Source organism: Leucopleurus acutus, assembly GCF_964270905.1.
Source record: "Leucopleurus acutus genome assembly, chromosome: 20".
Lineage (NCBI taxonomy): Eukaryota > Metazoa > Chordata > Mammalia > Artiodactyla > Delphinidae > Leucopleurus > Leucopleurus acutus.
In genome coordinates this window covers 48658955-48682680 of record NC_139162.1, presented here as the reverse complement: position 1 = coordinate 48682680, position 23726 = coordinate 48658955, and the positions used below count along the sequence as shown (strand labels likewise).

The window sequence follows — 23726 nt, the reverse complement described above, 5'->3', positions numbered from 1 at the left end:
CATGTCTACAAGTCTTCCCACATTCCTTAAATTCACAGGATTTCACAGCAGTATGAATTCTCTGATATGCAGGGCAAGAACCAAATTAAATTTAGATCCTTCCCTTAAAGAGTAATGAGTATAATTTTTCCAATGTTTATGAGACTTTGCACCATGAATTAAATAAAGATCTTTACACATTCCCTACATTTAAATGGCTTCACATCAGTATAGATGTTCAATAAGATCATACAGAAGTCTAAAGGCCTTTTCATATTCCTCATGTTCAAAATATTTCTCACTAGTATGAATTTTCTGGTATCAAGTGAATTGTCCATACACAGGTAAGGCTTTTGCACATTCCCTACGTTAATAAGGTTTCTCAAGAGTAAGACTTCTCCTCATGTTAAGTAAGTTGTCTGTACACACACAAAAATATGTTCTTTCACATCTCTTCAATCATAGAGTTTCACCAGTATCAACTGTCTTATTTGAGTACGCTGTCCATATAAAGACTTCCCCACATTCTTTATATTTGTAGGGTTTATCATTATTATTAGTTCTTTCATGTTGAACATGGCTTGAGCCACAAGTAAATGTCTTTCCAAATTCCTTACATTGATAAGGTTTCTTGCCAGTATGAAATCTCTGATGAACATGAAGTTGATAGCCACTACCAAAGGCCTTCCCACAGTCTTCACATTCATAGGATTTCTCACCAGTATGAACCCTCTCATGTTTAACAAGGCTTGAACCCCAACTAAAGGCCTTCCCACATTCCTTACATTTAAAAGGTTTCTCACCAGTATGGATTTTCTGATGTTGAGTAAGGTGATAGCCTCGACTAAAGGCCTTTCCACATTCTTTACATTCATAGGGTTTCTCACCAGTATGGATTCTCTCATGTTGAACCAGACTTGAGCCACAATTAAAAGTCTTCCCACATTCCTTACATTCATAGGGTTTCTTGCCAGTATGAAATATCTGATGTCGAGTAAGTTGATAGCCACTACCAAAGGCCTTTCCACATTCTTTACATTCATAGGATTTCTCACCAGTATGGATTCTCTCATGTTTAACAAGGCTTGAACCCCAACTAAAGGCCTTCCCACAATCTTTACATTCAAAAGGTTTCTCACCAGTATGGATTTTCTGATGTTGAGTAAGGTGATAGCCTCGACTAAAGGCCTTTCCACATTCTTTACATTCATAGGGTTTCTCACCAGTATGGATTCTCTCATGTTGAACCAGACTTGAGCCACAATTAAAAGACTTCCCACATTCCTTACATTCATAGGGTTTCTTGCCAGTATGAAATAACTGATGTCGAGTAAGTTGATAGCCCCAACAAAAAGCCTTTCCACATATTTTACATACATAAGGTTTCTTACCAGTGTGGATTTTATGATGCTGAGTAAGTTGATAGCCACGACTGAAGGCCTTCCCACATTCTTTACATTTATAAGGTTTCTCACCTGTATGAATTATCTCATGTTTAGCAAGGCTTGAGCCCCAAAAAAAGGCCTTTCCACATTCTTTACATTCATAAGATTTCACACCAATATGAATTTTCTGATGTTGAGTAAGGTGATAGCCACGACTGAAGGCCTTCCCACATTCTTTACATTCATAGGGCTTCTCGCCAGTATGAATTCTCTCATGTTTAACAAGACTTGATCCCCAACTAAAGGTCTTCCCACATTCCTTACATTCATAAGGTTTCTCACCAGTATGAAATCTCTGATGCACAGTGAGTTGATAGGCACTTAAAAAGTCTTTCCCACATTCTTCACATTCAAAATGTTTTTCAGCCATATGAATTCTCTCATGTTGAACAAGTTTTGAGCCATGACTACAAGCCTTCCCACATTCCTTACAAACGTAGGGTTTCTCTTGACTATGAATTTTTTGATGTGCAGTAAGAGATTTATGTTTTCTGTAAGTGGGCACTTTTTCATAGCTGATTATCATTTGATTGAAGTATCCCTCTTGATGTCCCTGGAGGCCCTCAAATCTTCTCTTACACTTCCAATTATTTTTGAAAAGAAATGCCTCAAAGCCAAGGGTTTTACTTCTTTCCTTTATCTCCTGTTGGGGAAAATTTATTTCAAAAATGTCCTTTTTTGCAAATGTATTTTTGGTCTCATATGTTGACTCCAACTCTGAAAGAAAACAAGAAAACCACACATTTTATTGCCTTTACCAGAAAAAAAGCCCTTTATAGTAGAAATAAAGACAAATTGAAAAGAATACCCATAAGTGAACTCAATCAGGAGACTTACTGAATTCCTAAGCACAAGCCTCTCCCCTGTCCAACAACAAACTCAGCTTTGATTTTTCAGTTCTTGCGATATTAATGTTCTGATATGACAGTTTTCTGGAGGTTTCCACAAAGATCACTTTAACAAGTCCCTCATCTTCCTGTGTAAATGATCTCTTACACCAAAATGTGCCCTTCTACTAGTCAAGTCACTGGGCAAAGGATATTAGGATCTGAGTTCAGGGCTGCTCAGGTGACTGGAATTTGTGGTTCAAGATTTATCAGAGAAAGAAGTCATGCAAAGAAGTTCTGGGCATCTATACAGGGATTCTCCCTTGGATCTGTAACCGAATGTTGTTATGCATCCAAAAGGTGCCTCTCCACAATGTGACTGGGGTACTCTCAGAGATTCTAGAGGTTGTACACTGGAGTGTCAACCCAACCTGAATGGAAAGACCTCAGTGAACACCCTCAAGCATTTATCTGATGCCTCTCAAAGGCCATATACTGAAAGTAAGAACCACACCCTGGAGCAGTAGTTCTCAAATTTTTTGGTCTCAGTATCTCTTATACTCTTAAATATTGGTAAATCCCTTGCTTGCACATGCATAAGTATATTTGAACTACAAAATATACAAATCTAGTATTTTTGCCTATTGGTGATTGTATAATATTTTGGTTGAGCTATTAAATGGTGGCTGAGTACTGTGGATGTGATTGTGGGAAGTAATTTTAATCATGAATTAAACTGCCTAACTATTGCTCTTTTATTTAACAATGTCTTATTGCTTTGTATACATTTACATTTGGGTGTAAAGACTGTGTGTATATCCAAAAGGAAGCCACAGTATTTAAAATGACCAACCTAATATTACAACTACTTTGAGATGACCAAATGTCAACTAAAAGGAGTACAGTTTTGTACAACTTAGCATCAACAAATAGTTCAATAAATTTGAATTGGGGGCTTCCCTGGTGCCGCAGTGGTTGAGAGTCCGCCTGCCGATGCAGGGGACACGGGTTAGTGCCCCAGTCTGGGAGGATCCCACAGGCCGCGGAGCGGCTGGGCCCGTGAGCCATGGCCGCTGAGCCTGCGCGTCCAGAGCCTGTGCTCCGCAACAGGATAGGCCACAACAGTGAGAGGCCCGCATACAGAAAAAAAAAAAAAATTGAATTGGGCTTGTATTATAATTACTTGGACTTGAATGTTAAGTGTAATGCTTAACAGTGTTAGTAAATGAATACAGGTTTAACTTCTTTTTAGATGTTTAAAAAAAAGCACTGAGGGGCTTCCCTGGTGGCGCAGTGGTTGAGAGTCTGCCTGCCGCCGGTGCAGGGGACACGGGTTCATGCCCCGGTCCGGGAAGATCCCACATGCCGCGGAGCGGCTGGGCCTGTGAGCCATGGCCGCTGGGCCTGCGCGTCCGGAGCCTGTGCTCCGCAACGGGAGGGGCCACAGCAGTGAGAGGCCCGCGTACCGCAAAAAAAAAAAAAAAAAAAAAAAGCACTGAGGACCCAAAAGAGGTTTTGTTTATGTGGGTTATATCTTTTGATATTTACCATATTAGAAATTAAAATAGAAATTTAAAGATTTATTAATTCATTTTAAAGTGACAATCATTAAATGTTAACAAATAATATTAAATAATTAAATTTTCCCAAACAAAAGAATTAATGAATTATTGTTTTAATCTTCTGCAAACCTCTTTAATATCTGGTTTAACAGAAGACAACTGGATTCTCACATCTGCTTTTGCATTCAATCTGTAGCAATGCTATTTTGGTTGAAGGATATGAAGAAAATCCAGCCTCTCACAGACGTGTAATTGTAAAATGGCAGAATAGTCTATGAACCTGTTCAGGTAATTTTGGGTGTTATTCTTTGATACTACAGTAAAAATTGAGACGTGGTGGTTTCTTAAAGATTAGTTCCAATGTGGAATATGCAACCATACTGGTGAACTTTTCATACTAGGTTACATTAAAATCCATTGTGGGCTTCCCTGGTGGCGCAGTGGTTGAGAGTCCGCCTGCCGATGCAGGGGACACGGGTTCGTGACCCGGTCCGGGAAGATTCCACATGCCGTGGAGCGGCTGGGCCCGTGAGCCATGGCCACTGAGCCTGCGCGTCCGGAGCCTGGGCTCCACAACGGGAGAGGCCACAACAGTGAGAGGCCCGCGTACCGCAAAAAAAAAAAAAAAAAAAATCCATTGCACTTTGGATGATTTTTTATCCATGCATAATTTTGTACTATGTACCGGTTATCTGAAAAACAGTGGTTCACTGAGTTATGCAGATCTTTGAAGTGTTGACATATTTCATTACATGATATCAAAAAATCACGTTAATAATATCACCTCACCAGAAATTTTTTTATTTATTGGGAAGCTGTAAATCTCAAAATAATAGATATAAGCTTCATACAATTCTAATTTTTACTTAAAATTTTGAATTTTATCATTGGCAACAAATACTTTTAGTTGTTCTTAAAGTGACAGGCTCATTTACAAGAAAATGTTTTCCAAATACCCAGGCCTAAAGAACCATAGTTTGTCTCATTCTTCCAAGGGAAAAAAAAACAAAACCAAAACCAAAACTGTGTTCCATGAAAAAAGCAGCTAGTTTAACTCACAATTCAAACATCGGCACAGGTGGTTTCCCTCAAGGCAACCACTGCACCTTAGTATACAGCAAAAGAGCTTAATGGAGACTTCCCATTTCATCATACAGAATATTCTAAAAATGTATCCTCAAGGATCAAGATTTAATAAAATGAAGCCCCAGAGCAGGGTACTAAAGGTCAACCAGCATGAGGAGGGTTTCAGTATAAAAGGGTTGTCCTATGTCAGGAGTCAGAATGCAAGCAGAGTAAGGACAAGTGTCTGTATGTGAGTGACCTGGTATGGGTTGTCACAGCCCAAGTGGGATGAGACAGGCAATCACATGATCAAGGTGGTGGTGGTGGTGTTGATAATAGAAGACTGGTTACACATAGAGAGTTTGATCAAATAAGTACAGTTGTCCCTTGGGATCCTTGGGGGATTGGTTCCAGAACCCACCTCAGAACCCATACCTGAGGATGCTAAGTCCCATAATCGGCCCTCCTTTTCCACAGATGCAGAACACATAGAAATGAAGGGTCAACTGTATATTTATTGAAAAATAATCTGCATATAAGTGGACCTGCATAGTTCAAACCCATGTAGTTCAAGGGTTGACAATAAATACATTAAGGATAATGGAACCCAGGTTTTTCACTGTCAGAAAAGGGAGTTAGAAATATGGAAAGTGAATAAGCTGAAATGAAACCTGTAGTGTTGAAATGGAATTGGAGATATCTGTATGAACTCATGGTTTCAATCTATAGATGTAAATGTGTGTGCATGTACACGTATGTATGCATATAAACATATTCCCTACTCTGTCCACTGAGAGGTCCTAGGGACAGCCATCCCCCAGCAGCAATGAGCAAATCTAGTACCCAGATTCTGGCTTCTAAATAGCATTCTCAACTAAAAGGAACCAGGACACCTTGAAGAAATGGCTGACTTTAGGGCTGGAGCAGGGAAAGTGCAAGATGAGCCTGGAATATGGTGTGGGGAAGAAAATAAGGAGGTGCTGTAAGTGTGATGGAGACATGCCAAAGGACACAGAAACCACTGCTGAGAGAATTCCCACTGGTCAAATCCAGGACCAGCTTCAAAATAAAAAGTGGGAAGAACAGATTACAACCCACTGACTAGAAATCCAACATATGAGCAAGTTGAAAGTTTGAAGAGGAATACAATACTTAATAGTCTCAAAGTTCCTCCTCACAAAAGGCTCATTAAAGGAAAAAGATTAACTTCACAGGGAGGAGGCCCGTGGACACTACCATAATCACCTGCTCAAAGTAAGCATCATCAATAATGACAAATCATTTGCTCCACCTGACAGAATGCAAGGAGAATACACCATCAGTTCTGTGATACTCCTGCCAAAGATGCATAATCCAAATCTAATCATGAGGAAAGAGCAGACAAACCCAAACTGAAGAACACTGTACAAAATAACAGGGCTGGAATCTTCAGAAGTAACAAGAAATGGGTATTTTGATAGGGAATGCATTAAATCTGTAGATTGCTTTGGGTAGTATGGTCATGTTAACGATATTAATTCTTGTAATCCAAGAGCATGGGATATCTTTCCATTTCTTTGAATCATTTTTAATTTCCTTTATCAATGTTTTATAGTTTTCGGCATATAGGTCTTTCACCTCCTTGGTTAAGTTTATTCCTAGGTGCTTTATTTTGGACATGAGTTTAAATGGATTTTTTTTTTTTTTTTTTTTTTTACTTTCTGGTATTTCACTGTTAGTATAAAGAAATGCAACATTTTCTGTATACTAATCTTGCATCCTGCTACCCTGCTAAATTTATTTTTTAGTTCTGATAGTTTTTGTGTGAAGTCTTTATGGTTCTTTATATGGAGTATCGTGTCATTTGCAAATAGTGACAATTTTACCTCTTCCCTTCCAATTTGGATACCTTTTATTTCTTTTTCTTGTCTGAATTCTGTGGCTAGGACTTCCAATACTTTGTTGAATAGAAGTGGTGGGAGTGGGCATCCTTGTCTGGTTCCTGAAGTTAGTGAGAAGGCTTTCAGCTTTTCACCACTGAATACTATTGATATGTTGGCTGTCGGTCTGTTGTAAATGGCTTTTATTATGTTGAGATATGTTCCCTCTATACCCACTTTAGTGAGAGTTTTTATCAAGAACGGATGTTGAATTTTATCAAATGCTTTTTCTGTGTCTATTGAGATGATCATGTGGTTTTCCTCTTTTCTTTTGTTAATGTGGTGTATGTATCACAGTGATTGATTTGCATATGTTGAACCAGCCTTGTGACCCTGGAATGAATCCAACTGACCATGGAGTATGATCCTTTTTATGTATTGTTGGATTCAGTTTGCTAATATTTTGTTGAGAATTTTTGCATCTATATTCATCAATGATATTGGCCTGTAATCTTCTTTTTTTGTAGTGTCTTTGTCCGGTTTTGGTATCAAGGTGATGACGGCTTTATAGAATGAATTTGGAAGCATTCCCTCTTCAATCTTTCGGAGTAGTTTGAGAAGGATAGGTAGAAGTTCTTCTTTGTATGTTTGGTATAATCCCCCAGAGAAGCCATCCAGTCCTGGACTTTTTGTTTGCATGGAGTTTTTTTAAATTACAGATCCTATTTCATTTCTAGTGATCAGTCTCTTCAAGTTATCTGCTTCTTCTTGATTCAGTTTTGGCAGGCTGTATGTTTCTAGAAACTTGTCCATTTCTTCTAGGTTGTCCAATTTGTTGGCATATAACTGTTCATAGTATTCTCTTATGATTTTTTGTATTTTCATGGTATTGGTTGTTGTTTCTCCTCTTTCATTTCTTATTTCGTTTATTTGGGTTGTATCTCTTTTCTTCTTGGTGAACCTGGCAAGAGGTTTGTTGATTTTGTTTATCATTTCAAAAGGTTTTATTGACCTTTTCTATTGTTGTTTTGATCTCTTTTTTATTTATTTCCTCTCTGATCTTTATTGTGTCCTTCCTCTTGTTGACTTTGGGTTTTGTTTGTTCTTCTTTTTCTAATTCTTTTAGGTGGTGGGTTAGGTTGTTTATTTGAAATTTTTCTTATATCTTGAGGAAGGCCTGTATCACTGTGAACTTCTTAGAACTGCTTTGGTGCATCCCATTCATTTGTAAGTTATGTTTTCATTGTTGTTTGTCTCAGTTTTCACAGAACTAGAACAAATAAACCTAAAATTTATACAGAACCACAAAAGACCCAGAATTGAAAAAGTAATCCTGAGAGGAAAAACAGCTGGAGGCATAACTCTTCCAGACTTAAGACAATATTACAAAGCTACAATAATCAAAACAGCATGGTATTAGCACAAAACAGACATATTGATCAATGCAACAGAATAGAGAGCCCAGAAATAAACCCATACATCTACGGTCAATTAATCTATGACAAAGTAGACAAGACATACAATGAAAAAAAGACAGTCTCTTCAACAGTGGTGTTGGGAAAGTTGAACAGCTACATGTAAATCAATGAAATCAGAACACTCCCTCACACCATATACAAAATGATTTAAAGACGTAAATATTAAGACATGACACCATAAAACTCCTAGAAGAGAAACAGGCAAAACATTCCTGGACATAAATCGTAGAAATATTTTCTTAGACCAGTCTCCCAAGGCAAGAGAAATAAAAGCAAAAATAAACAAATGGGACCTAATCAAACTTAAAAGCTTTTGCATAACAAAAGAAATCATCAACAAAATGAAAAGACAACATATAGAGTGGGAGAAAATATTTGCAAATGATGCGACCAACAGGGTTTAATTTCCAAAATATACAAACAGCTCAAACAAACCAGTATTAAAAAAACAAACAACCCAATCAAAAAATAGGCAGAAGACCTAAATAGACATTTTTCCAAAGAAGACATACAGATGGCCAACAGGCACATGAAAGGATGCTCAACATCAGTAAGTACTAGAGAAATGCAAATCAAAACTGCAATGAGGTATCACCTCACACCGGTCAGAATGGCCACCATCAAAAAGTGTACAAATAATAAATGCTGGAGAGGGTGTGGAGAAAAGGGAACCCTCATACAGTGTTGGTAGGAATATAAATTGGTGCACTCACTATGGAAAACAGTATGGAGGTTTCTTAAAAAACTAAAAATAGAGCTACCATATGATCCAGTAATCCCATTCCTGGGCATATATTCCAAAAAGATGAAAACTGCAATTCAGAAAGATACATGCACCTCAATGTTTATAGTGGCACTATTTACAATAGCCAAGGCATGAAAACAACCCAAGTGCCCATCAATAGACAATTTGTTTTAAAAGATGTGGTGTATACACACACTGGAATATTACTCAGCCATAAAAAAGAAAGAAATATTGCCATTTGCAGCAACATGGATGGACCTAGAGAATATCATACTAAGTGAAGTAAGTCAGAGAAAGACAAATATTATATGATATCACTTATACGTGGAATCTAAGAAATAGTACAAATGCATCTATATACAAAACAGAAGCAGACTCACAGACATAGAAAACAAACTTATGGTTACCAAAGGGGAAAGTGGTGGGGGTATAAATTAGGAATATAGGATTAACAGATACAAACTACTATACACAGAATAAACAACAAGGATTTACTGTACAGCATAAGGAACTATATTCAATATCTTGTAATAACCTATAATGGAATATAATCTAAAAATATATATATTCTTAAGACAAAACCCCCAAAACTGTATACTGTCTAGCCCTTGCCTATCTCCGTGACCCAAATTCTTAGCACATGCTCCTTTACTAACTCTACCCTGGCCTTCTTAGAGTTCCTCCAATAAAGTTCCTTACCAACCTTAGGGCCTTTGCCATTCACTGTGATTGATATATTCCGCCCCCAGGTATTCATATAACTTGATCCCAGGCTTCATGTCTCTATTCAAGAAAGCTTTCCCTGACCATCTTATCTGAATTGGCCCTTTCAATTCTCATCATTTTCTATTCTCTTACGCTGTTTGCCTCTCCTGAACAACATGTTTCATTACATGATACTATTTATCTACTTGTTTACTTATTTTATGTTTCTCCTCAACTACATAAAGTAGTTGAATAAGAGAATAAGCAACTTATCAATCTTGTTCCTGATTGTATTAATAGTGCCCAGTACAATGCCTGGCTAGGAGTAGGCACTCCAAATGTTTGAAGAATTTATGAATGAATATGTATATTCATTTACATACACACACAAATGCAAAAGAGCTGGAAAGCACCGGCATCCAACATGTAAGTAAAATGGTTCCATTGGGAACAAAAAAGAACACTTTCCTCACTGAAATGGGAGGGAATTATAAGAAGAAAAACAAGGAGCCTGGGAAATGAGACGAAGATGAAGTTCCTTTTGTAGCTCAAACTGAGATCTCTATCTCCTCCCAGGCCTTGGTCCTTCATAAGGAGTTTCCAAATACCATCCCAGCTGTTCCCCCTTCTCCTCCTCTGTGACCTGTGAGGTTGTTCCTGCACTGATGGTTCCCTCCTGCCTTTGCCTTCCTGTAATGCGACTTCTTGTACCCCACCCACCCCTCAACTACCCAGGGCTCTTCTCCTTGCTCCAATAATGTCATCATATCTGGCTTAGAAATGGAGTGTGTGCTTGCAAGAAAAGAAATGCCAAATGGTGTAAGGGTTTTGTTGTGTGTTTTTTTTTTTAATTATAAGGGCAAAACATTTGGTTAAATTTGCAATAAAGTAAAGGTAAAAATAATATTGATGAAGACTTCAGAGAAGAGAAGGATGGTGGGAATGAAGAACAGGAGATCATATAAGTAGGAAAATGATTTGTTTTAGACTCATTCAGGTTCTATCTCTTTAGAGCAAACAGAACACAGTGGTTAAGAACACAGATTCTGGAGCCAGACTTCCTAGGTTCAGTTGTTGCCACTGCATCCCCACCAGCTGTGTGACCTTGGGAGGGCACTTAAACTGTATGTGCCTCAGTAATCTCATCTATAAAAAGGGTTAAAAATAGTACCTACCTCATGGGGATCCTGTAAAAGTTAAATAACTTCATGTATTTGCTCTGCTTAGAACAGGGCCTGGTTTATAGTAAGCACAATGTTAACTATTATCATTATTATTGTTACTGTTGTTATTTTGCTTAAGTGGAAACAAGTTTTGTGAGACATTTCTAGGATTTAACTTAGTGTAGGATTTAACTTTGTAAAGTGCAAAGTTCACAGATTGTAACTTTCAACTTCAAATATGTTGGAAGTAAAGGAACGTATTCACTTAGTATAAATTTCTGTTCATTCAATCCACTGCTACATAAATTGGAGAGGCTCTTTTGAAAGCCAGAGTATGTCAGGATCCTGTTTCTAGCTGTACTCCCCATACATGGGTCAAAATATAACAAAGAGCAGCGATTCTTTAGTATGCATAAAAATCACCTGGGGATCTTGTGTAAATGTAGATTCTGTTCTGCAGCTCTGGGGTAGGACTCGACGAGCTGCATTTCTAACAAGCCCCGGGGACTTCCCTGCTGGTGCAGTGGTTAAGAATCCACCTGCCGAATAAAGATGCAGACTTAGAGAACAGACTTGAGGACATGGGGCCAGGGTGGGAGTAGGGGGCTGGGGGCTGGGATGAAGTGAGAGAGTAGCACTGACATATACACACTTCCAAATGTAAAATGGATGGCTAGTGGGAAGCTGCTGCACAGCACAGGGAGATCAGCTCCATGCTTTGTGATGACCTAGAGGGGTGGGACAGGGAGGATGGGAGGGAGGTTCAAGAGGGAGGGGATACGTATACTTATAGCTGATTCACTTTGCTGTACAACAGAAACTAACGAAACATTGTAAGGCAATCATAGTCCAATAAAGATACGAAAAAATAAAAAAGAAGAATCCGCCTGCCAGTGCAGGGACACAGGTTCGATCTCTGGTCCAGGAAGATCCCACATGCTGCGGAGCAACTAAGCCAGTGTGCCACAACTACTGAGCCTGTGCTCTAGAGCCCACAAGCCACAACTACCGAGCCCACATGCCACAACTACTGAAGCCCATGCGCCTAGAGCCCACGCTCCACAACAAGAGAAGCCACTGCAAGGAGAAGCCCAAGCACCACAATGAAGAGTAGCCCCCTCTTGACGCAACTAGAGAAAGCCCGCACGCAGCAACAAAGACCCAATGCAGCCAAAAATAAATTAATTAATTAATTTTTTTTAAAAAGTTATTCTAACAAGCTCCGGAAGAAGCTGATGATAGATATTTGTGTAATGCTTAACAATAAAAAAATTAAAACCCCACATAAAGCAAATCATGGCTTCTAACCACTAAGAGAACAATCCACATTCTTCCCCAAAACCAACAATGCTGCCTGTCACCTGGATCCTGCCTGTCTCCCTGACTCACTTCTTGGTACCCTCTCCTTCACTAACTCTGCTCTGGCCTTTCTATGGTTCCTAATATAAAAGAACCACACTTTCTGGACTTCCCTGGTGGCGCAGTGGCTAAGAATCCATCTGCCAATGCAGGGGACACGGGTTCGATCCCTGGTCCAGGAAGATCCCACATGCCGCAGAGCGACTAAGCCCGCACGCCACAACTACTGAGCCCACGTGCCACAACTACTGAAGCCTGAGTGCCTAGAGCCCCTGCTCCACAACAAGAGAAGCCACCGCAATAAGAAGCCCCTGCACCTCAACGAAGAGTAACCCTCCCTGGCCGCAGGCAGCTAGAGAAAGCCCACGTGCAGCAAGGAAGACCCAACGCGGCCAAAAGATAAGTAAATAGAAAATAAATAAATTTATTTTAAAAAAAAGAACCACACTTTGAGTAGCAAGGACACAGATCATCTATAGAAATGTTGAAGCTAAACACAGTATGAAATCTGGTTTCTTTGACGGTGGTTATGAAATAAACACCCCATAATGCAAATCCAGCTCTTTGGTCATTAAACAAGAGAGGCCATTACAGAAAGGGCCAGAGGAAGGTTGAAGCTCACTGAGGGATGGGATGATCGAGGTGCTCAATGAACCCATTTCTAAGCCAACAAATACCAAAACATTCCTTTGAGAACACGGAGGAGAAATTCACCTGGTTTCTTCAAAGACAGCCCTGTAATTCCTAGTGCAGAAAGCTGATGTTCCAGAAAGGAGATTCTAAACTATTTCAGGCAGATGAACTTACCCAGTGAGACCAAGTTGCTATAGTTCTCCAACATCACATCCACGTACAAGTCCCTTTGAGCAGGGTCCAGGAATTCCCACTCCTCCTGAGAGAAGTCAATGGCCACATCCCTGAATGTCACCAAGCCCTAAAACCAAAAACCCACACATTACTTGTGAAATTAAAGAAATTTAGAAACTATTTCCAAGAGGAAAAAAGAGGAGTATGAAGCATAAACTATAAGACAAGGAAAATATAACGATCCAGTCGGCTGGAAGCCTGTGAGACGTATGGGTAGGGAAAAGTAAAGAAATTAGTATGACTAAAGCAGAGTGTCTACATGTTCTAGAAGAAACCTATTACAGCAGAACTTCCTGGATACTGTGAGGTAACTCAGCTATCCAGACCTGTCTGATAATGCATAAAATAATGTTTCTCTTCTATTAAATAAAAATAGCATTGGGGGCGTTTATGGGTGTGTATACATACATACAACTTGCTAAGTGCCTGCCTCATAAATTCTTATATATTTATTTATTTATTTATTTATTTATGGCTGCGTTGGGTCTTCGTTGCTGTGCGGGCTTTCTCTAGTTGCGGCGAGCAGGGGCTACTCTTCGTTCTGGTGCACAGGCTCTAGGCGCGCAGGCTTCAGCAGTTGTGGCTCGTGGACTCTAGAGTGCAGGCTCAGTAGTTGTGGCACACGGGCTTAGTTGCTCCGCGGCATGTGGGATCTTCCTGGACCAGGGCTCGAACCCATGTCCCCTGCATTGGCAGGCGGATTCTTAACCAGTGCGTCACCAGGGAAGTCTCATAAATTCTTTATAAATGTGAACTGCTACACCATCTTTTCCCTTTAAGAAATACCAAAAACACATAAAAACTTTTTTTCCAAATGTCCTACAAAATCTCTTACTTTAGAAAAATGATTTCAATTAAGGATTATCATTAAGCCTCAAGTGAACCATGCTGTGAGATTATATCATCAGCATTTTTTCTTATTATGATGAATCGAATATGTAACATGTTTTTATTACCTGCAATTCAGTTCATCATGTGGATATATGAGATTAATAACTATTATACATTCAGGTTGAACAAAACTTCCAAGATGTTCTTAATTCTAGGAGTCTATTATCAGCCAGTACTTAAGAATCTGGATCATCTTTTTACATGGTAACATCAACCACCTGTTGCTTAACACATTCCTTGTTCCCGAGTTGGAGGATATTGATAGAGTATATCAGACACAACACAGGTGTCACATCCTGGTCAATAACTAAACAGACTTTGACACTGGTGTTTACTGATAAGGGAGTCCCTGGAAAGAACCACTCACTCCCCGCTCTAATCCTAAAAGCTTGCAAAGCATGTGATCTCATACAAACTGAGGCTATGATGAAGAAATCCCATATTCCATCTTGTCTTTCTGGAAAACTCAGGTCTGTGAAGAAGTTCCACGTCTTCCTGTGTGGTCCAAAGGGACCCTCATCACTAACTCATCACACCGCAGACCTGTCTTGGGAATGAGAAATTCTGATAAGGGAAATGGGGCAGCCCTGGCCGAACAAAGATGGAAGTGATAACAAAAGGCAAGACCCAAGACAGCCTGTCATGGATACGTCCCAGTTAAACACCAAAGCTCTTCCAGATAATACACAGACTACTGAAACTGTTCTCGTGGGTGGCCATCCAGCTGGCTAAGGGCAGAGTATCCTGACCGACTTCTTTGCTAGCTGTATCTTAGCCTGAAAAAGAAAAACAATTGGGGGAACTTCAGCCATTTTTTTCTAGATAGGACATGAACTAATCAGCATCTTAGCCTGAAAAAGAGAAACTGTTGCTTTCCAAATGTCTGCAGTCTTTCGTTCTCTCCTCTTTCCTTCTTCTATGAAATCCTCTTTGTGCCTTTGAAAGATGATCTCAATCTACTGTTGGTTTTCCTTGTATACAAATAAAAGCGAGCTGATTGTTCTCTATATTTCTTTACATTATTCTTTGACAGACACTCAAATATTTCCCTTAAAGGACTCCATTCCTTCACTGCTCTTGATGGAAGACTGAACCGCAGGAGATGTTGAGTAATGTGCTCAATGAATATGATGTCACTGATTGGAAAAGGCACAGAGGGAGGACGCTAGGCTCTTTGGCATCATCCTTTACTGGAAAAGAAGGAACCGAGAAGCAGGTTCAGGCATGGGGTTCTGTTAAGTAGAAAGCTTTAGGGTTAATTCAGGAAAAGAGTCACATGACCTAAAAATCACAACACTTCAAGGAGAGAGAAATACCAACTTACGTCAGTCATGGTTCTAGAATTGCAGGAACTAATTAATGCTCCATAGGGTTCCTCTACTGGTGAAGCACAGAGTCCAGAAAAGCCAGACCTGCAGAAGGAAAAAGAAGCTTTAGATCAGGTGTGCTTAAGTGATCCTGTCCTGCCTTAAGCAACTGAATAAAAATACATCAAAATATTAGAGATGATTAACTCTACAGGATATAATTTTAAATTCCTTCTCTATACATTCCCTGGATTGCTGAATTTTTTGCAACACACCCGCATTAACTCCATAATCGGAAAAATAAAGATATTTCCAAACGTAGAAAACTGAGTGACAGGGAATTCAGTCATTAGGAAAACTGAACAAACAGGCCCAACACTGAAAATCGGTGGGTCTGAAACAAATGACACCTACCAGCTCTTCAACATCTTGTAGCTGTAGCTCATCACTACAGTGAGACACTTTCACTGTCAAGATTCTCCTGTGAATGAACACAAATTATGTAAGTCCCCTTCAAAGTCGCAGCAAGGAAATATATGCATATAAACAGAACAATATTTGGTACAGAGTAGATACTTAACAAGTGTGGCTACACCTCTCTAATTCTTCACTGAATGGTCAATTTAAAACATTTGGATACAATCCTTGAAAAATGTCTTTCAAAACTCTCTTATTGGATGGGATCCATATATAACTCATAATATTCTTAAGTACTTTTGTTCATAACTATATCTATTGCTTGATATTTTATCATTTACATTTTCCCTTCTTTTGATTCTTTATAAACATAATGTTTATTAGGTGCATATTATTCCATCAAACGGTACACTGCATTTACTTAACTGTTTCCATGTCATTGGATTCTAAATTTGTAAAAGCTCCTTCCAAGCTATTATAATTTTATTCCAGACAAATGGAACTAGATCTTTTTGGGGTCACGCATACTCAGTAATCTCATGAAATTAGGGACACTCTGCCCACTTAGAAAATTAATTTACAAATATTTACAAAAATTCTGTCTCTATTTCAAGGGATCTGTGATCACCTGGATGCTTATAAATGGAATAAGAAGACCTCAGGTTAAGATTTCCTGTTCTAGACCATTTGAGCCCCTGGTAACTTTTTCAAACTTGCAAGCACCCGCCACAATCATTTTATTTCTCTTCATATTTTGATCTATAAAAAGTTGATGTGGAATGATCCAGAATCACCACATAACAGCAAATCGTAATATTTACTAAGCCTGTATCATGGGGCAGGCACTGTTCTATGGAGCTTTACACATATGAACTCAACTTACATCATTTTAACTCCATTAGGTAGGTATTACTTTGTTCCAATTTTGTAGACATGGCACAGAGAGCCTGAGTCGTTTATTTACACTCACACAGCAAGTAACAGGTAGAGCTGGATCCAGACGCTCTAGATCCAGAGCCTTACTCTTAACCACAGCACAGTACTACCTCTCAGAACCCGCACAGAATTGGACCTGAAATAACTCATGTTTGGCAATGCTACAGATTTCTACCTAAAAATTATCTGAAAGTCTCTGCCCTTGTGGGTACAAACTGCAAACCACTACTGTAATAGGGAAGAATCTTTATGTTCTATTACAAGTTAATCACTAAAGATATGTTGCCTATAAGCTTAAATTATACATAATGGCCCATCTCTGGGAACCCTGCCTAAACCCCCCAGGTAATGAGCATTAAGCTAAAATACCTTTGTTTAGCTCACAGGAAACATCCTGACCAGATTCACCTACGACTGCCTACAGGGAAGAAAAAATGAACACATCCCCTCCAGAGGCTGACAGGAACCAGGAAATGTTTGACTTCACTCCCTCCCCTTTCAGTATAAAAGAAGCCTGAATTCTAATTCAGGCCAGATGTTTCTTTGGGACATGAGCCCACCGTCTTCTCAGTCTGCTGGCTTTCTAAATAAAGTCGCTATTCCTTGCCCCAACAACTCGTCTCTCGATTTATCGGCCTGTCCTGGGGCAAGCAGTTTGAGCTTGGACTTGGCAACACCATGCTCAAACCTCAATCACATTCCCACCCCTGAAAGCCTCACAACATTGTAATTTACTACCTGAAATAACCAATCCCCTCCTACCTTGCCTTGCTTTGACAACCATGACTGTGGAACAGATAAAAAATAATTTGTATTCGATACCACCTAAATGCTAATCTCCTCAAGTAATCGTAGTCTAAAATAAAGCCCTAACATCCCACCTCCAGCCCACCTCCTGGAGGTGGTGTGCTTCTATACCATCAGAATGCTTAGGGACTTCCCTGGCAGTCCAGTGCTAAGACTCCGCCCTTCCACTGCACGGGGGAGGGGCGGGTTCCATGCCTGGTCGGCAAACTAGGATCCTGCGTGCCACGCAGTAGGGCCAAAAAAAAAAAAAATTGCTTAGAAAGGGAAAATGTACTGGAGGATTTGAACAATTTGCCATATGAACGGATGGCTACTGACTGAGGAAAAGGACAATAGGGGGCCTCTGGGAAGAGGGAGGCACCAGCATGATGGGTCATTCACCAGAAGAAAGACCCAAGATAGACACTACTAGTCAAGTGTCTTGAAAAATAGTCAAGATATTTCTGGTCAAGGAAAGCAAATAGCGTCATGATCTAAAAACAAAAGTAACTATGAATAAAAAAGAAACACAACTTCACCTGAACCTTAATTTCTAAATATGCAACAATTCTGTCCTTCTCAGGGTCCTTCTCAGAAACCCAGCAGCAACTAGGGTTGGGGGGGTGGGCGTTAGGGGCAGCAGGAGGGGGTGGGGAGAAATCACGAGACACCAGTATTTCTTGGAACACAGACAAACCTAACTAAAATCAAAACAAAATAAAACACTCCCCAGGTCCACATCTGCCTTCATCCACAAACGGAACATACACAAACGGAACTCAAAGGGAAACTGGAATTGAGTTGACAGCAGTTCTTGGGGACAGAGGTCTGTTGGTAGTGGAGCTGAAACAGGTAGCCGGTCCCCCAAGGAGGTGATTTTTCTAGGAATCCTACCTGTGGGACCTCCCCAATCATGTCTTTCCAGGAGCCTGTCACGAGGACACGTCCAAATGTCAAATTTTCATCCCAAGACTAGATCTGTACTTTCTTACTGGAAACGTACATTCTAGGGCTTAGTCCTGGAATTCTTTTCTTGCGGTCACTTAACTCTGGCAGCCCCTAAGAGAGTCTAGAAGGAACCTAGAGCATCCCGCCCAAGCAAACCACACCTACAAACAAGGTCAGGCACTTCATGATCCCGTCACACATTCCCAATAGCACACACCGTTAGGGAGACACACCCCGGCCCTGTCACGCCGTCTGTCACACACCATCCTTCTCAGCCTCTCGTTCGCACACAGGCTTGAGGCTCCGGACAAGACTCGCCCTGTCCGCTGCCCGGGCCTTCTCACCTCGAGCGCCTCCCAGTGTCACCCCCACACGCACTGCTGGTTCCGACAAGGCTCTGGCGAAGTGCGCTGAGCCCTGCCACCCTCACCCGGCGCTGATCACTTCCTCGGACGCGACCAACTCACCGCGCAGAGTCCAAAAATCCCGAAGACACCGGAAAGGGACCCAGAAACGGAGGTAAGTTTGGGCCCAGAGGCTCATGGGAAATAAGAGCCGGAACATCCTCTGAGGCTCGGAGCCCGACGCTTCCAGGCGCTTTCCGCAGGCAATCTCGCCCTGCCCCGAGAGGTCCTGTGCCCTGAGACTTCTGGGAAATGTAGTCCGCGGCGGACGAATCCCCAGAAGCTGGGAACCTGGACCTTCAGAATGCTCGCAGCATGCAACTCGGCTCCGCCTATCAGAGACGCCTTTTCTAAAGCCCATCCGAATCTCTGGTCTTAGGTGGGAGGAATAGTTCGAGTCTTGGTCGAGCCTAGTGGCTCAGTAGTCTTTAGCATGGCTCTGGGCGAATTAAGAGGTTCCCAGCGAAGGCTGAGGAACGCATTCTGGAGTCCAGAGCGGGGGCGGGGGGGGGGGAGAGGGAGGGGGCGCGTGACCAGGGACTTAGGCCTCAGTGAGCGGGGGCATCCTGGGTAAAGTCCGTGAGAATGACCCTGAGCGGGGTCACGAGCTTACCTGGGCACGAGAGACTGGAGCAGGGTCTGGCAGTTGAAAAGATGAATGTGCCTTGCTTTGGGTGCGCTTGTGGGTCCAATTCGGTGTCTGGAACCCTGTGTAGACTTGTTTATTTTCATGGGATAGTCTCTGCAAATGTGAATCTTTGTTTCCTTAGGTGTAAGGCGGTTTGTATCAGAGGTTATATGCTACTGTTGGAAAGCAACAATGAGTGGTCGTGAATGGATATTGTGACCATGGAGACTTGTGAGAAGGTCTCTGTAGGACTGAGAGACTTGAGGAGGTCTGTGTCTTTATGTATTTCTGTTAATGTCAGTAACCGAAGATGACAATATTTGTAAGATGTTTTTTCTGATAGGCTTTTCTTTTGTGTGCATACCATGGTAATTGTGAAAGAGGAACACTGTCCAGCTGGGATTGAAAAACACTACAGTGTTATCTAGCTTGGTATGTTAGTTTGATTATCTGACTACCAACCACTATATGTGCCTGGAAATTCTGACTGTGTGTTTTGATAGTGAGTGACAATAAACCAGTTTTGTTACGTATAAAGTAGAATAGTGTTATTACATCTTCTTGGAGAATCAAATTTAATATGCAGAAAAGACTTGCAATTTATCTGCCAAAAGATTTGGACGTTTTATGATGAATCAAAGATGTTTTGGGAAAGACTGCAAATCAGCATAACTTTCAAAAAGAAAGAAGAAATCAAAGTAACAGCCAGTCTTGGAGTGGCTGAGGTAGGCTTCCAATCTTCATGATGTTAAGAAAACTTGAGCAAATAACTTTGAAAACCCTGGATTAAAGAAATAACTTCCCACAGGTAGAGGCAGATAGATTAGAGGAGAGCCCAGAATTAGGTAATCAGATGTCCTAGCTTATAGGTCAGACAATGCAAGGAACCTGTTTGCGACTACATAATTATAGTCAATCAGAAAACTACTTGTTTTATTTTTAAGAGTGATCATTGCATTTTAAAATATTGTAAATATACAAAACCAGGTTTCCATTTCCTAGGCAGGGCCTGTTGCAGTTGGCAGTTTTGAACCAAAATATCTGTAGCTTCCTCTGGCAGACTTTTTTCTGATCTGAAATGGTAGGTAAAAACAGTTAATGGATATAGTATTAGGGAAGAAGGTAAAATTCCGTTCCTATTACAAGTTCAGAATAAAGTCCCAAGTGTTCCTGAAAAAAACGCATTTTTTAGTATCTTTATTGGAGTATAATTGCTTTACAATGTTGTGTTAGTTTCTGTTGTACAACAAAGTGAATCAGCTATAAGGATACATATATCCCCATATCCCCTCCCTCTCGAGCCTCCCTCCCATCCTCCCTATCCCACCCCTCTAGGTCGTCACAAAGCACCGAGCTGATCTCCCTGTGCTATGCAGCTGCTTCCCACTAGCCATCCATTTTACATTTGGTAGTGTATATATATATGTCAATGCTACTGTCTCACTTCATCCCAGCTTCCCCTTCCCCCGACTGTGTCCTCAAGTCCATTCTCTACGTCTGTGTCTTTATCCCTGCCCTGCCACTAGATTCATCAGTACCACTTTTTTAGATTCCATATATGTGCATTAGCATACGGTATTTGTTTTTCTCTTTCTGACTTACTTCGCTCTGTATGACAAACCCTAGGTCCATCCACCTCACTACAAATAACTCAATCTCGTTTCTTTTTATGGCTGAGTAATATTCCATTGTATATATGTGCCAAAAAAGGATTTTCTTTTCTAACCTTTTTTCCAAGTCTCTCTTTTGCTTCACCCTAATTGGCTTCATCGCAGCTAAAAATGCTTAAAACAATTTCTCTGTCGTCAAAATCAATAGCATTGGGTAACAGGCTGAGAGGCTGTTTGCAGAGCTAGTTGAAGATGAATGTCAGAGGACTTGGATCTCAGCAAAAGGACAGTATTCCAGTTACTGAACTTTCAGCAAGTGGACCTTTTGAAAGTCATGATCTTCTTCAAAAAGGTTTTTCTTGTGTGAAAAATGAACTTTTGCCCAGTCATCCTCTTGAATTATCAGGAAAAAAATTCCAGATCGACCAAGATAAAATGAACTTTTCCACACTGAGAAACATCCACGGTCTATTTGCTCCACTAAAACTACAAACGGAATTCAAGGCAGTGCAGCAGGTTCAGCATCTTCCATTTCTTCCAAGCTCAAACCTTTCATTGGATATTTTGAGGGGTAATGATGAAACTACTGGATTTGAAGGTATTTTTTTTTTTTTTTGCGGTACGCGGGCCTCTCACTGTTGTGGCCTCTCCCGTTGCGGAGCACAGGCTCCGGACACGCAGGCTCAGCGGCCATGGCTCACGGGCCCAGCCGCTCCGTGGCATGTGGGATCCTCCCGGACCGGGGCACGAACCCGTGTCCCCTGCATCGGCAGGTGGACCCTCAACCACTGCGCCACCAGGGAAGCCCCTGAAGGTATTCTTAATGACCCATCAAAAAGTGAATTAATGGGAGAACCGCATTTGATGGTTGAATATAAACTCGGTTTACTGTAATACAGTGTGCTGTTCATGGAAATAGATGGGTTGCATCTTGTTTAGAGTTGTCTTTTTACTATAATTTGACATGCACAACATTAGAAGTACTGACACATGAGAAAAATCAATAGCATTGCTTTCACTAATATCATTGCAGTAACAAATCTGGAAATGAAACATGCCCATCAGAAGTAGGATGTTTAATTAGGTGTGGAGTACCTATACAGTGGGATAGTGCACAGCAGTGAAAATGACTGAATTTAACAAATATGATAAACAAAGAGTTATAGATATATACATACAGTATAATTCCATTCATAAAACTTTAAAAAGAGGCGAAACAAATGATATTTTCTGTGTAAGTGGTACATAATAAAAAACAAGGGGACTTCCCTGGTGGTTCAGTGGTTAAGAATCCGCCTGCCAATGCAGGGGACACAGGTTCAAGCCCTGGCCCAGGAAGATCCTACATGCTGCAGAGCAACTAAGCCTGTGCACCACAACTACTGAGCCTGCACTCTAGAGCCCACGAGCCACAACTACTGAAGCCTGTGTGCCCATAGCCCATGCTCTGCAACAAGAGAAGCCACCACAATGAGAAGCCTGCGCACTGCAACAAGAGTAGCCCCCACTCGCTGCAACTAGAGAAAGCCCAAGTGCAGCAACGAAGACCCAATGCAGCCAAAAATAAATTAATTAATTTTTTAAAAAAGGATATGATAAAATTCAGGAATGTGGTAGCTACAGGAAGGCAGGATGATGAAGAGATAAGTTGGCAAAAGGATTCAAAGTTATTTTGTGTATTCTGTTTCTTAACTGGATTGTATTTACACACTTGTATACTTTTAAAATATATTTATTTTTATAAAGAATTTATCTGTGATGAAATTTTAAAGTTTTTTATATAGAAATTGAAGGCAACCATGTGTATTTGGATATGTATGACTGTATGAAGATGAAGAAAGTTATGAGATATGTATGCCAGATTTTAAACAATGCTCTACACAAGGGGAGTGTGGGAGCTTGTGAAGGTATGTGCAGAGGAGAAACTTACAGGTAAGTGATGTGAAAAAAAATGCCTGTTAAAAGTGTAAAATACATACATCTCTGTTATTTACATGTATATGTGTTAGAAGATACTAAGAAATACTAAGAATCATTATAACAAGGTAGTAAACTTTCAGGTGTTTTCACTTGGTATTTTTGTGCCTTGCTTGAACTTTTGACAAAGTCTATTTTGTATAATATAAGTATGGCCACCCTTGTTTTCATTTACAATTTGCATGGTATGTCTATTTCCACACTTTCACTTTCAGGCTCTGTGTGTCTTTAAATCTGAAGTGAGTCTCTTGTAGACAAAATATAGCTGGATTTTGTTTCTTTTTTCATTCATTCAGCCATTCTGTCTTTTGATGGAGAAGTTTAATCCATTTACGTCTAAAGTAATAATTAACAGGCAAGGACTTACTATTGTCATTTGTTAATTGTTTCCTGTTTGTCTTATAGCTTTTTTGTCACTCTTTTCCCTTGCTGTCTTCCTTTCTGTTTCATTGATTTTTTTTTCTGTGTGTGTGTGTGGTGATGTGCTTTGATTCCTTTCTCATTTTCTTTTATGTACCTTCTATAGGCATTTTCTTTGTGGTTAACATGGGACTTAAACAAAACATCTTAAAACAAGCTGTATTGACTGATAACAACATCATATACAAATGCTCAGCACTTTTATTTCTCCCCTCACACATATTTTATGTTATTGATGTCACAAATTATGTCTTCATATTGTGTATCTACTAACATATTTTTGTAGTTATTATTTTTACTTCTGTATTTTAATCTCTATTCCAGAATTAAATGTGATTTATGTACCAC

General features: G+C 40.2%; 2 protein-coding genes across 2 annotated transcripts; one reads left to right on the top strand and one right to left on the bottom strand.

Moving 5' to 3' along the window:
* Positions 1 to 401: 401 nt before the first annotated feature.
* Positions 402 to 15690, bottom strand: ZNF283 (zinc finger protein 283). The gene is made up of 4 exons (XM_082862707.1): positions 15667 to 15690; positions 15270 to 15357; positions 12995 to 13121; positions 402 to 2141 (listed from the first exon to the last, which is right to left on the bottom strand). Exons 1-4 carry the CDS (start codon positions 15678 to 15680, stop codon positions 439 to 441), a joined length of 1932 nt encoding a protein of 643 aa, XP_082718833.1. The 5' UTR covers positions 15681 to 15690; the 3' UTR covers positions 402 to 438.
* Positions 15691 to 21200: 5510 nt separating this feature from the next.
* LOC309976440 (proteasome maturation protein-like) lies at positions 21201 to 21875 on the top strand (the record flags this gene model as incomplete). Its single annotated transcript, XM_082862010.1, has 2 exons — positions 21201 to 21579; positions 21796 to 21875. The coding sequence occupies exons 1-2, from the start codon at positions 21234 to 21236 to the stop codon at positions 21873 to 21875; spliced, it is 426 nt and encodes a 141-aa protein (XP_082718136.1). The 5' UTR covers positions 21201 to 21233.
* Positions 21876 to 23726: the final 1851 nt, after the last annotated feature.

Excerpts from the sequence above, each read along its gene's own strand:
- ZNF283 (XM_082862707.1), bottom strand. Across the intron at positions 13,122-15,269 it reads ATTCTAGAACCATGACTGAC|GGCTTGGTGACATTCAGGGA; the intron begins GTAAGTTGGTAT and ends TTTTGGTTTTAG. Across the intron at positions 2,142-12,994 it reads TAGCAACTTGGTCTCACTGG|AGTTGGAGTCAACATATGAG; the intron begins GTAAGTTCATCT and ends GTTTTCTTTCAG.